This window comes from Trichosurus vulpecula, chromosome 9 (assembly GCF_011100635.1).
Source record: "Trichosurus vulpecula isolate mTriVul1 chromosome 9, mTriVul1.pri, whole genome shotgun sequence".
NCBI classification, from domain to species: Eukaryota; Metazoa; Chordata; class Mammalia; order Diprotodontia; family Phalangeridae; genus Trichosurus; species Trichosurus vulpecula.
In genome coordinates this window covers 6606074-6618966 of record NC_050581.1, presented here as the reverse complement: position 1 = coordinate 6618966, position 12893 = coordinate 6606074, and the positions used below count along the sequence as shown (strand labels likewise).

At 40.9% G+C, this 12893-nt stretch overlaps 1 protein-coding gene across 1 annotated transcript in view; it reads right to left on the bottom strand.

Annotated features, from left to right (window-relative positions):
* Window positions 1–12893, bottom strand: part of ABCA1 (ATP binding cassette subfamily A member 1) — a 155786-nt gene that overhangs the window by 106586 nt on the left and 36307 nt on the right. The window contains exons 3-4 of the mRNA XM_036739172.1: window positions 6780–6873; window positions 229–370 (exon numbers count right to left, since the gene is read on the bottom strand). Of these exons, the coding sequence (XP_036595067.1) occupies window positions 229–370; window positions 6780–6873 (236 nt within the window). The remainder of the gene's footprint in view (window positions 1–228; window positions 371–6779; window positions 6874–12893) is intronic.

Genomic DNA, 12893 nt, shown 5'->3' with positions numbered 1-12893 from the left:
AAGTGACTCGTCCAAGGTTGGACAGGTTAGTACTGGAGTACTAGAATTTAAACCCCGAACCTCTGACTTCAGAGTTCTGGTTCTATTCATTAATGTTGCCCTTGTGTTATGCAAATTCCTCCAAAAAATAGCTTTGTCCAAGTGTGACCACTCAATATTCCCCTGGAGTAACACAATTCTCATTTTCTGACGAGTGGAGAAATGAAAACAATTTAATCTAATACTCACATGGACTTGTCGAAATTTCCAACAACACCGGGAGATTCACCAGGGGTCGGATAGCGGAAACAAGGGTTGTTGGCATTGCAGATAATTCCCTGAACCCAAGAAAGTGTTCCTGCGGAAGGCATCGCTTTGTTGGGAAAGTGGCCTGTTGAAGTAAGGGAGAGAAAACCACAATGGGACAGGTCTCTGGGAGTCCTCGTGGTCATCTCCTGCTGTTCCCCAATATGAACTCTTTTTTCTACCGATCCAATCAGTCATGTCCTCCCCACAGCACACTGTGTCCCTCCCATGATCACACCTTGAAATCTCTCCCCCTTCTCCTTTTTATCAATTTAAATAGCATAAACTCTGAAATGGAAATCTGCCTCAAAGGGAATTCAGAGATCATCTAGGCCAGGTATTCTTAAACCTTCTTTGCATCCTGTACCCCACTGGCACCCCTTCTTTTGAAGCCTCTGGTTGTCTTTCCAGAATCATGTTTTTAAATGGCATAAAATACACAGGGTGACAAAAGAAACCAATTATATTAAAAGTTATCTATATATGTACATATGTTAATATAAGTTTATGTAGTCATGTATATGTGTTTATACACATGTGTGAATGTGTACGTATACACAAGCTCATAGATGCTAAGTTAAGAATCCTTAACATAGGCCAACCTTACCTCTTAGTTTTTATATGACCCCTTGGGAAAGTTACCTAACTTCTCTCAGTTTCAGGTTCCTCACCTATAAAATGAGGAGTTTGGTCCAGATAGCCGTGAAGGTACCGGTACCTTCCAACTCTAAAACTTATGACTCGTTTTTACAAATGAGAAAAGTGAATTCTAGAGAGTTGATCATTGGCCCAAGGCCACACAGTTCATTGGGGCACAGACAAGATTTGAGAACCCAAGTTTCCTTTCTGCCAGCCTCCCAAGTACTTTCTCCCTTACATGACGTCTGCTCCCTTTCAAAGTCAACTCTGTCTCATTTTCTCCAAATACCCACCCCCAGTCCACACTGGTCCTTCCCTTACCTATGCTCCTACATAGCACTTACAGTGTGAGACGCACAATGATGCCAACAGCTTCTACCTGTACCACATCTCAGTTACTGAGGACTGAATTCCCCCAGATGAGGAAACTGAAGACCTCCCCTGGTCAGCTTCACTAGGCTGCCTGTCTTATAACCTAGCACCTGATTAGGTGCAATCATGGAATTCTGGAGCCTGAAGGGACCTCAGAGATTTTCTAGTTTAAAGATGATGAAACAGAGGTACAAGGGGATTTAAAAAAACACATCAGAACATAATTAATAGCTCATCTACAAACATCACCATAAAGAAACTACATGCAAACACTGCATTTGAGAATTTACTTTGGTAGAAGTCTGACATAGGCACGACTATTATGCTGGATCCCACATTTCCACATTTTACATCAGTTCCCAATGGCTATGCTAATGCAACGGATCATACGCCTTATTCTAGAGTCCTAACTCAGGCAGGAAGACCAGAGCTTTGCTCCTAGGCACCGGAAAAATTAGAAGGCACTGACAGACCTTTGAGTTCTTTGTCAGCATAGAAACAACTAACCTTATCACTTAGCAAGAATAATGAGTTAAAATGGGAAATCACTGGATAGTTCCCTTCCTCCTCCAGTAAGCTCTTCCCTGGCCTGCAGGGGGTAGGAAGGTAAGACAGCCTACCCCACGCAACTCCACCCCACCCAGCAAGGACTAAGGGCTATTTTATACCACATGGCCAGGGCTCTTTTATGTATTACTTGGTGTAAGTACAAAACTTGCTAGTGACATCTCGGTTCTATATATTTTGATTAACCTACATTCAAGTCAAAAAGCATTTATTAAGCATCTACTATATGCCGGGCTCATGCCAGGCTCTGTGCTAAGGGCTGGGGATGAAAAGAAAGACAAAAAGATAGTCCCAATTTGGAGGAAGTCACACAACATGCAAACAACCACATGCAAACAATTCATATACAGGATAAACTGGATATATCAACAGAGGAAGGCACCAGCATTAAGGGAGATCAGAAAAGGCTTCTTGCGGAAGACAGAACATTAGATGGGACTCGAAGGAAGCTAGGTAAGCCAGAAGGTGGAAGTGAGGAGGGAAAGCATTCCAGGCATGGGGGGCAGCTGATGAAACTGTCCAGAATCAGGAGATGGAGTATCTTGTGCAAAATAAAACGTGGAGGCCCGTGTCACTGGATTGTGTAAATAAGGGTGAACGAAACTGTGAGAAAACTGGAAAGGTGACAGAAGGCCACGCAGGTTATGTATGAAGGGTTATAAATCCCCAAATGGGGGATTTTCTATTTATATTCGAGGTGATCAGAAGTCCTGGGAATCTAATGAATGGTGGGATAACACGGTCGGGCCTCTACTTTAGGAATATTAATATGACAGCTGAGTGGAGGATGGTCCGGGAGGAATTTAATTTAGGCAGCCTTATTAGCTTTTATCCTTCACTAAAAGCGCTGAAGCCCCAGAAGGTCTGAATTTGACAGCTAGTATAATGTTATTCAGAGGAGGAATTCAATAAAAGAATTCCTCCAAAACTGAATAATTTCCAAATAAAGAAGAACGTCTAGGCCCAAGTAATGAATGAGGGGATTAGCCCCACATAAAGTCATCCTTTCCATGAAAACAACACTGGAAAATACATTGGTGCTGGGGCAGTCAGTTCCTTAAGAACAATGGTATAGATGGGTGGCTGGCCAAATGACGTCACAGCAGGGCTTTGTGACTTTAAGGTGCGGTTTGGTTATGCATTATTAATAATGTTATTGTGTAACAAAGTCAGTTGGAAAACCTAACACAGCTTATGGCCATGTGGACAAGAAGTAATAAATGGCTTTTACAACTGTTTCACTATCTGTCAAAGGGGGTTACTAACTGCATTAGAGATCCGGCTGGCTTAAAAAATAATAATAAATCCAGTAATTGGTGAATATTCTATACTTATCGGCGTGGCAATCCTTGGGTGGTTGTGTAAGGGTTCCTGCCATTTTAAGGCTTTTTAGTTTCCTGAACAACATAGCAACTTGTATTAATATGAACCTGTCACAAAACCAAAACATGAAGAGATTTAAGAAGCCTTCAGGTAAATTTGCAGGTGACAGATTGTATGTAACAAGTTATCAGGAAGTAAGAAATGTTCTGGATGGACCCTTGGCCTTTGAAGATCCTTGCCTTCCCATGACACACGTCACGGTGCTGCTGTCAGAGGTAGAATACTAGACTGGATGGAATCATCTGACAGAGGGTCCCCTTCTTAGGCTTTTCAATCACTTAACAAATACTGATGAAGTATTTCATGGGATAGCAGACTTTGGAATCGGGGTTTACATTTATTTAAATTCCACCTCTGCCATTTACTGACTGTGTAATTTTGGGCAAAACACTTTAGCTACAATTTCAACAATACAATGAATGGGCTGTTTTGAAGAATACAAAGTTATATCTAACATCAAAAAAGTACAAGATAGGGTGTGGTACCATATAAATGGTACAAATGATAGTTAAACAAGTAAAAAAAAACCGTAACCAGAAAATCCCTGACTACCTTTTACAGCCTGTTTGATGAGCATTAGGACAAGCACTGGCCAAGTCTACGGACCAAGCCAATCAGTCCAGTTTAGAGGGCAAGACTGGCACCTTTCAGAACTTATTAAAAATGCAGGGACAATGCCTATCTAGTTTTTTGGTGGGGAGCAACTTCTTTTCTTCCCCCATCTTTTCATCCCTACCTAATTACCTAAAGTTAAATGGTGCCCACTGTGGAAAACCTGGAAGATTCGAAATGCTTCTGCTCCTGGCTATGGGTTTATTTGAGATGGAGAGCCACTTTGCTTCCTGTTTAATCTGCATTCTATCATTTCATCCCTCTTCTCAGCAAAATGATCTTCTGCCATCCCATGCTGCCACCCCACCCTCACCCCCAAAGAAAGGTAGCACCCAAAACAAGTATGGGCAAAGACAGAGTTCTTACGAGACCCCTGTGATCTTTCATTCCCAACAGGGACTTAGTTGAGTTGAACATTGACTTGGGTTAACTGCTTAATCTCCCCTTAGTCAGTTAAAGGAAAACCAAACAAGAAATCTAACTGAGGTCAGCTGCCCCTGATCAGAAGATTTAGATAACCTGAACTGATCTTTTGCCTATCAAGAAACCGGTTCCATCAAACTATGAATGGGCACAAAGTGGGCACAAAAAGTCAACATTAGGATGGAGGGCCCTGGGGGAAGTGAAACAACTTCTCTAACTGGTAAAGCAGGCCTCTTAATACATCGCCTCATACTGTGTGACACAGGGACTTGGTGTAAGGGAGACCTGGATTTAAATACTGCCTGAGACACTAAATGTGCAACCCCAAGCAAATCACTTAACCACTCCGGATCTGTTTCCTCATTTGTAAAATGAGGATGATAACAGAAACCTGCCTCACAGGGTCGTTGTAAGGATCAAATGGAAAAATGCAGGTAAAGTGCTTTGTAAACCTCAGAGGGCTATTTCAGGGGTGGGGAACCTGTGGCCCCGAGGCCACATGTGGCCTTCTAGGTCCTTGGGTGTGGCCTTTTGGCTGAATCCAAATTTTACAGAACAAATCCTTTTATTAAGGGGATGCAAGGCTGAATTAAAATCTATTGCCCACGAGCCATTCTACACAGTGAGATCAGAGGACACAACAGAGTCATATTCAAACCCTTTATGGTACTGGCTCAACTCTTAAGCAATTTTTAAAGAGAGTTGTTTGGTATAACAGAGGACCCAGAAGGCAACATGCACCTGGCAAGACTCACCCTAGCACACAGCATTGCCTGTCCAGCCTGCAGAAGTATCTCTGACTAAACCAGACAGGATGGCAGGTAAAACTTCATTGTTTGCATGGATCAAAAAAGTATTATTTCTATCCTACCAAAAAAAAACCTAAATATTTCACTATTTCATAGAGGGTGTGGCTAGTTAAGTTGGTTAAAACACAGGGCAGCTAGATGGCACAGTGAATAGTGCACTGGGTCTGAAGTCGGAAAGACTTAAGTTCAAATACAGCCTCAGACCGTTTTCTAGTTGTATGACCCTGGGCAAGTCACTTCACCCTGTCTACCTCAGTTTCTTCACCTGTAAAATGAGCTAGAGAAGGAAATGGCAAACTACTCATAGGTCATGACTGAACAGTAATAAATTTCACAGAGGGTGTGGCTAGTTAAGCTGGTTAAAATACATCACTAATTAATGAGGCCAAGGTTATGGGTTTAGTCATTTAATGAACCAGTTAGCCTTACATTACTCCATGACCACATCCTATGCCCCTAACCCTCAGCCACCTACTAAATATATATCACTGGTCACAAATGGAACCACAGGTTGAAAGATAATGGATTGATTCCAGAGAATAAGTCCACTACTGAAAAAAAACCAAATCATGTAAACTCCTAATAGTTCTACTGTCTTCGTAAGCAAAGGATGAGTTATTCTCTACCCTGGCAATGGGTTCTTCTATCTCAACCAGGCTGAAAATGCAGAGGCTGTTACAGGCACCATCTCACTGACAATCAAGCACAGAAATGCCAACTTACTCCATTTCCAACTTGGGTGAGTTCACCCTTCCTTGGGTAGCCTGGAGGGCCTCTGCTCCCAAGGAATCTCGCCAAATTGGTGTTGGACCTAGTGCAGACACCTGACTAGCCTTATACAAACTCAGAACTCCCAGCTCCCAAACTCGGCCTCCCCCAGGGCCAGGGATTACAGGCATGTGCCACCACGCCCAGATGTCATTTTCCTTTTAAAAAAATAAGTATATATTATGGCAGATTTGCATCGGAGCCAACGGAGAAACATCCTTTGTTGTGGTTAAGTATGCTTTAAATAATGGTAAAACAAAATTGCCTGCTTGAAATTTGGGCTTTAACACCTCAATCAAGCAGCAGCATCTTATATCCCAGTCATCAGAGGGTAGTCTTGCTTTCAACATCACCACCCAAATGTTGCTGTTTTTCTTTCCACTGAACTCGGGATATCATATTTAGGGGAATGTTTCTACATCTTTTTTAAAGTGATTAGAAATGTCTGATTTTCACCACTTGTCATCAGACTCAGATGAAGATTGAAAGGGCAATCCCATCACACAGCTATCTCCCAAAGACTGCATTTCATGTGTCTAAGTGCAAAGAGAAGGACACCCTATGTTTGTCCTCTCAGCCAGAATATTTCTGCAGCACAAATGAATGATCTTCTCTTGGCCAATGCAAACAGGGTAATCCAGAACACACCTTATAAACAACAGTAGAGGTCAAAAGTGAACTCAAGTGGGAATCTGGTCTCCTAAACTGTGCTCTTTAAGAATTTTTTGGGGTGACCCTGATTTTCACCTTTAATTCTATCACCTCTATCACCTAACTAAGCTCTCCTGGAAACAATTTAGTCCCCAATGTAATAATATTTCCAATTCGTACCAACTGGACATGAATTAGCCTCCCTCTGTAACAAGAATCCTAATTTTGTCAGCAGGCATGAATTCAAAGGAGAGTAAGGAGGGTACTCACATTCGTGTTGTTCATACGGCGGATAGCTGAGTCGTACAGAAATCAATATGAAGAAGATAAATAGAGGCCAGGCCACTTCTAGCAACAGCTGACACTGAAAAGGGGGAAAAGACACGGTATTAATGTTTTTTTAAATCTTTAAAAATATTTTATTTACCCTTTTTATCTTTACATTACAGTCATTTCTGAGAAAAATGCAAAAAATAAAATTATAAAATAAACTTCCCCTTTAGACTGAACCTCCTACCATGTGACAAAGAAAAACAATCATGTTCACATACCACGCTTTTTTCAGCCATTCCCCAATTCATGGATCCTCGCTTCAGTTCTAGTTTTTTGCTGTCACAAAGTGCTGCTGTAAATACTGAGGCATATAGGAGACCTTCCACCCCCAACCTCTCCATCTCTGACATCCTTGGATATTCGTCACTGTCCCAAATGATATCCTGGACAAATTCATAGTTGCTTCGACTGTACATCCGATTGTCCCTGTCTTCCCACACACCACCCCCTACCCCCAATGCTGACTATTCCCATTTCTTATCTTTGCAACCTTGCGAGACAAAGTAAGATCTCAGCATTGTTTTCAATTGCAATTGGTTTACAATTGGCAATATGGGGGACCTATTTTCATACGGTCACTAACAGCATCAGTTCTTCTTCTGAAAACTATTTGTATCCTTTGACCACTTATCCAGCACATTAATATCTGAAAAAGCAAAAAACAGTTCTTTCTATAGCCCATATAAAAGTCTAGTCAGAAGCTGGACGGAAGCAAAGGAGTTCCGGTGGAGAACACTGCTCCAAACACACCTGGGATGCCTGCACGGTGCCTCGCTGATTTCTGATCGTCCGTGGAAAGGGGAGAATAACTGAAATCTACAAGCTACAGCATGTGCAACTGAAGTTTCTGCAAAATCTGAAAGCCCCTCATCATAGAAAGTAGCTTCAACCAGGCCTGGGACAAGCCCAAGAAGGGTTTGAGGCCTCCTTGTACCTATCACAGCCTACGAGGTGCCGGACCATGGTGTACATAAACAAGCAAAAACAAAACAAAACAAAACAAAACAGAGAGTTGCATTAAAGGAAACACAGTTTCAACAAAAGGAGATCATCCTTTACTGACCTCCTAGAGCTCTTTCAAGCAAACCTGCGGTCAAAACTGGCAAAATGAAAGCAACAGGAATGATTTATTTAAATCACTAATATCAGCTATCCAGTCCCACGAGGCCCTCTTGCTTTCAGCCTATCATCACTAATCCTAGAAAGCTAGGGTAGAAAAAAATCTAGAATCAGAAGAACTGGGTTCAAATACTGCCACCATCACTTACCAGCAGTGTGACCTTGGCCAAGTCACTTTACATGGCGGTAACCTCATCTGTAAAACGAAGAAGCTGGACTAGATGGTCTTTAAGTTACTTTCCACTTCTAAATCTGATCCTCCAGACTTCATCATTTGTATGACAATGTCCTATTGTCTTAGACTCCATGGGTCCATCACAGCTATGGGTTTCTTTTGGTGAGTGGCAACTAAAAATGTAGCTAAGAGGCATAAAACTACGAGTACCGCTGATTTCAAAGTTTCAAATGCCTTTGACAAAGTCCACATCAAAGCCTGTTTAAAAACTACTATCGTGGAACCAGGGAGAATAACTTTATTACAGAAAGCTTAGGTAAACAGAAATAAGGACTGGGATAAATGGGTGGCAATGTGTCTTCATTTCTGAACAAATGAGTGCCTGATAGTGGAGTTCCCTTGAGACTGGTGCTGGGATCGGCATGATAATGATAATGATACGGAAGAAAAATTATACAGCAAAAACTCCCAAGTTTAAAGGTGATAGACACTAAGATCTTCTGGGGATCGAGTGACTCTCCACACACACAAGTGGATGTGTACATACATATATAAACACAAACATAAACATATACACATATCCATATATATACACGCGTAAATATACACATCTACATATATATATATATAAACAAATATACATACATATACATATATCTCCTTGCAACCCTTAAAAAGCACTATATAAACCAGGGGTTCTGGAATCCATTAACGTGGGTTTTTTTAAAATATTTTGATAACTATTTCAACACGCTACAATTGGTTTCCCTTATAATCCTATGTATTTTATTTTATACATTCAAATATATTATTCTGAGCAGTCCATAAACATTACTGGACTACCAAAGGGGTCCAGGATACAAAAAGGTCATTAACCTCCAATACAAATGTTAGCTATTATTAATGTTGTTATTGTTAAATGTTAAGTTTATTGGGATAAAATGTATAAAGATGGCACCAAACTGACCTCATAAGGCACCAGGGCAGACCGTGAACTCGAACGTGGATGAAGCATAAATAATACATTTAGGGAGAACCAATCCTATGGTTAAACAGTCATAATAATAACAGCACAATTCTAATTTCTAATTATTAATATTACAACTAGCACTTATATATTGCTTCATTTTGGCAGGCACTGTGCTAAATGCTTCATAATGATTATCTCATTTAAATCTCACAACAACCCTGGGAAGTAGGTTCTACTTTTACCCCCATTTTTCAGCTGAGCAAACAGGAAAATGAGGTTCGGGATTTGCCCAGGATCACATACCTAGGAAGTGTCTGAGGCTAGATTTGAACTCAGGTCAGGCCAGAACTCTGTCCACTGCACCACCTATGCAAGCACTAAGCCTTCATTCATGACCCAAAAAGAGGAATCTGAGTTATTATCGACGGCTCTCAAAACAAACGAACAAACAAACAGAAAAAGCGTCAAGTGTCCTCAAGAATAAGAGCTACTTTCCTCAACAAAGTATTGGACGCCTGGAAACACGATGACAATCTACCCAGGGTAACACAAACGGTTCTGATTTTCACACTTCCGGGGCTGTGCCCCCCATACTCTAGAAAGGGCCTGTCATCCTTGAAAAGTTGGGCTGGCTTCACCCAGGAAAAGCTCACTCACGTGAAGAAACAAAATGTGCCGGAGGGTATCGTCCTTCCCAGTCGCCACCCCCTCCCCTTTCTTTCTTTTCTTTTTTTTTTTTAAAGCATGTATTTAATAAAGCACATTGGAATTGCCTTGCTTTCCCAAAAGAAGACCTTAAACTGTCTGGCGCAAGAATACGCTGTGAGCTTTTCAGCATTCTTCACAATGCTTTACATCGGAGTGGGCACACGACAGGCACTCAGGACATACTTGTAAAACTGGGATCCCAAGGGAATTGAACTGGAACTACCCAGTCCGGCGTGTCTGAACCAGATGCAGCCAAGCGAGGAGAACGAATTCTCAGAAACCAGCTAAAAGTAGGCCTCTCCTCTAATCACCAAAGATAGTTTCCTTTTTTCTGTCTTCCTTCTGTACGAGATACCAGCGGTGGGCATAAGGGTCAGGAGGGTAAGGTGGAGGACCCTCTCTGGCCCCGGAGGAAGGAGAGATCTGGGTCTTTGTTCCAACCCAATACCTTCTAGGTGACGCTGAAAAAGCCACTGGAACACCAGGCCTGCTTTCTCCCCTATAAAATGTGGCTAGTAACATTTTCACTACCTACCTCACCAAGCTGCTCTGAAGAAAGTGATTTGTAATCCTTAAAGCGCTGTATAAATGTGGGTTATTATCATGAGCTGGAGAATTGGGCCAAAAACCTTTAAAAAGGAAGAATGCAAACATACTTGGATATAGCTATAGAGATTTAAAGCAAGGGTTGGTAACCTGAGGTCCATGGACCTCCAGAGAGTCCATGGACAGATTTCAGGTGGTCCATGAATTTGGATGGGGAAAATATAGTATCTTTATTTCTATATAATTGGTTTCTTTAAAAACCTTTACATTTTATTTAACGCATTTAACTATATTGTTCATAGAAGAGGCCCAAAGGCTTCTTCACACTGTCACTAGGGGGACCATGACTCAAAGAAATGTTTTAAAAAATCCTACTCTAAAGGTCAAGCTGTCACCCTACCCTTTGGCTTTCTTGAGAAACCCAGGAAATAAGGGAGTAACTCCAGGGTACAAACTGAATACCTTTCTGAGGGCGGATTTAGAGGGAGAATTTTTTCCTTTTTTAAAGTTTTACTGAGATATTTTGGAATTTAAACTACTCAGCTTTTAAATGAGGAAACAAGAAAAGGCTAGGCATTCAACCTACTGGTGTTGGCTAAAATTAGGATTCTAGATTCATCTACACTGAGTCTACGCCCTCAGGTAATTCACAGCTTTAGGGCTTTTCATAAATCTCCCCTATTTTCAGCCCTACAAGTTGGGACCGTTGGTTAGCTCGCCTTCACTGCTGACAGACTCTATACAGCCCTGGAAAAAAATTGCCTCTCAAGCTCCTTTTCACTGAACATAATGTCCTCTGCCAAATACAGGTCACAGGAGTATGATCTGTATCTGAAGCAAGTTAGAATCCAACTTACTCTGTTTGCCTGTATCCAGAGCCTCTAAAATTAGCTACTGACATCCAACATATAAGGCCAGTTCTGGAGTGAGAGGGAAAGTCTAGGTATTTATTTTTCAAAAAGCGTATCTCAAAATAAGTGTTTCTTTTTTGTAAGCAGGATTATTCTGGATCTTTTCATCATCAAGATTTTCCATCTCTCAGTAAAATTCCTAAGTAAAGAACCATTATTCCTAAACTTTTTTCTTAACCAGGGGTAGAAAAAAAAATCCATATAAGCAACTTGGAAAAAGACTACAAGCCTTCTTTTCATAAACCTTTAATACCACTTTTGTGTATACCCCCCCTTTAAATTTTAATTACTGGAGAAAGAGGCATGTTCAGGATAGAGGGGAGAGAAGGGAGATGGGGAATAAAAAAAGTTCTTTTCAAAAGATATCCCCATCAGAGTCATCACCAAGGCTAAACAGAAGGTTTGGAGATAGACCACATGCATTACATTTTCCCTACATATTTACTTCTTCTGTGTATAGACAAGCCTGTTTTTTAGATCACTGACCAAGAATTTATCACATTTACACTGAAAGGAAATGTGATGGTGTCCTATTACATCTCCCAAATCCAAGCCCACTCATTTTTAACAGGAAAAAAAATCAACAGAACAAAATTTTATTTCCTCTATCACAGATTATCGCTCTAATTCTAGTCGGCCACTTAAATGTATGACGTGCTACAAAATGGGATTTAGACAGTGGGTGGAATTGGTTCAGTGCAAAATAATCTCCATTAGTGGAAAAATTATCCCATATTAATGTCCTACTGATGGTGGGGGCTAATACTGTCATCTTCTTATGCAAAAAGAAGTGAATATTACATATACATAAGCACACACATGCTATGCTAACTTAATTCACTTGTATATAAATTCATAAATGTGGGATTTCTAAAAAATAATCCAAGTCTCTTGGTAGTTGCCTAAACCACCAAAAATTCCACTCAATTTTTTTTTAAATCATCATTATGAGCCACCATGAAACGGGCAAGTTTCTGGAAGTAATCAAATCACTGAAAGTCCTTCTGGAGTTGTAAAGAATCTTAGCGAACACCTGGTCCTTCACTTTACCGAGAGGAAACTGAGGCTTAATGACTCTGTCTCCAAGGCAACTAGTGACAAAGCCAGTGCTAGAGTTCTGGTTCTTTCCACCACCTGGATTTGGCAGCTTAATATTTAGTTTCAAAAAGAAATATGGCATATAAAAAAATGGACCACAGATCATACTTTCCTCTGTGTTTATTACAGCCTTTAATTAAGTTGTTGGTCAGTACAGCATGTCAACAACACAAAATCACAAAATCTCAGGAGCTGGAATCTATAGCATGGTGCAGGAGAAAAAAAGGCTGGATTTGGAATCAGCGGACCTGAGTTCAAATTCCTGCCTTAAGCAAATCTCATTGGTGAGCTAGAAAAAGAGCATTGTGCCAGAACTAGATGACCAGTAAGGCCACTTCCAGATCTAAATTTACTATCTAATGATTAAAAATCCCTTCTACAGTATCTCTGACAAGCGGTCACCTAAACTCTGGCTGAAGACTTCCAGCAAGAAAGAACTCTGTATCTTCCCACACAATTCACTCTACTTTAGGACAGCTCTGTTTAGAAGTTTTCCTTATGTAAAACCAAAAGCTATCTCTTCC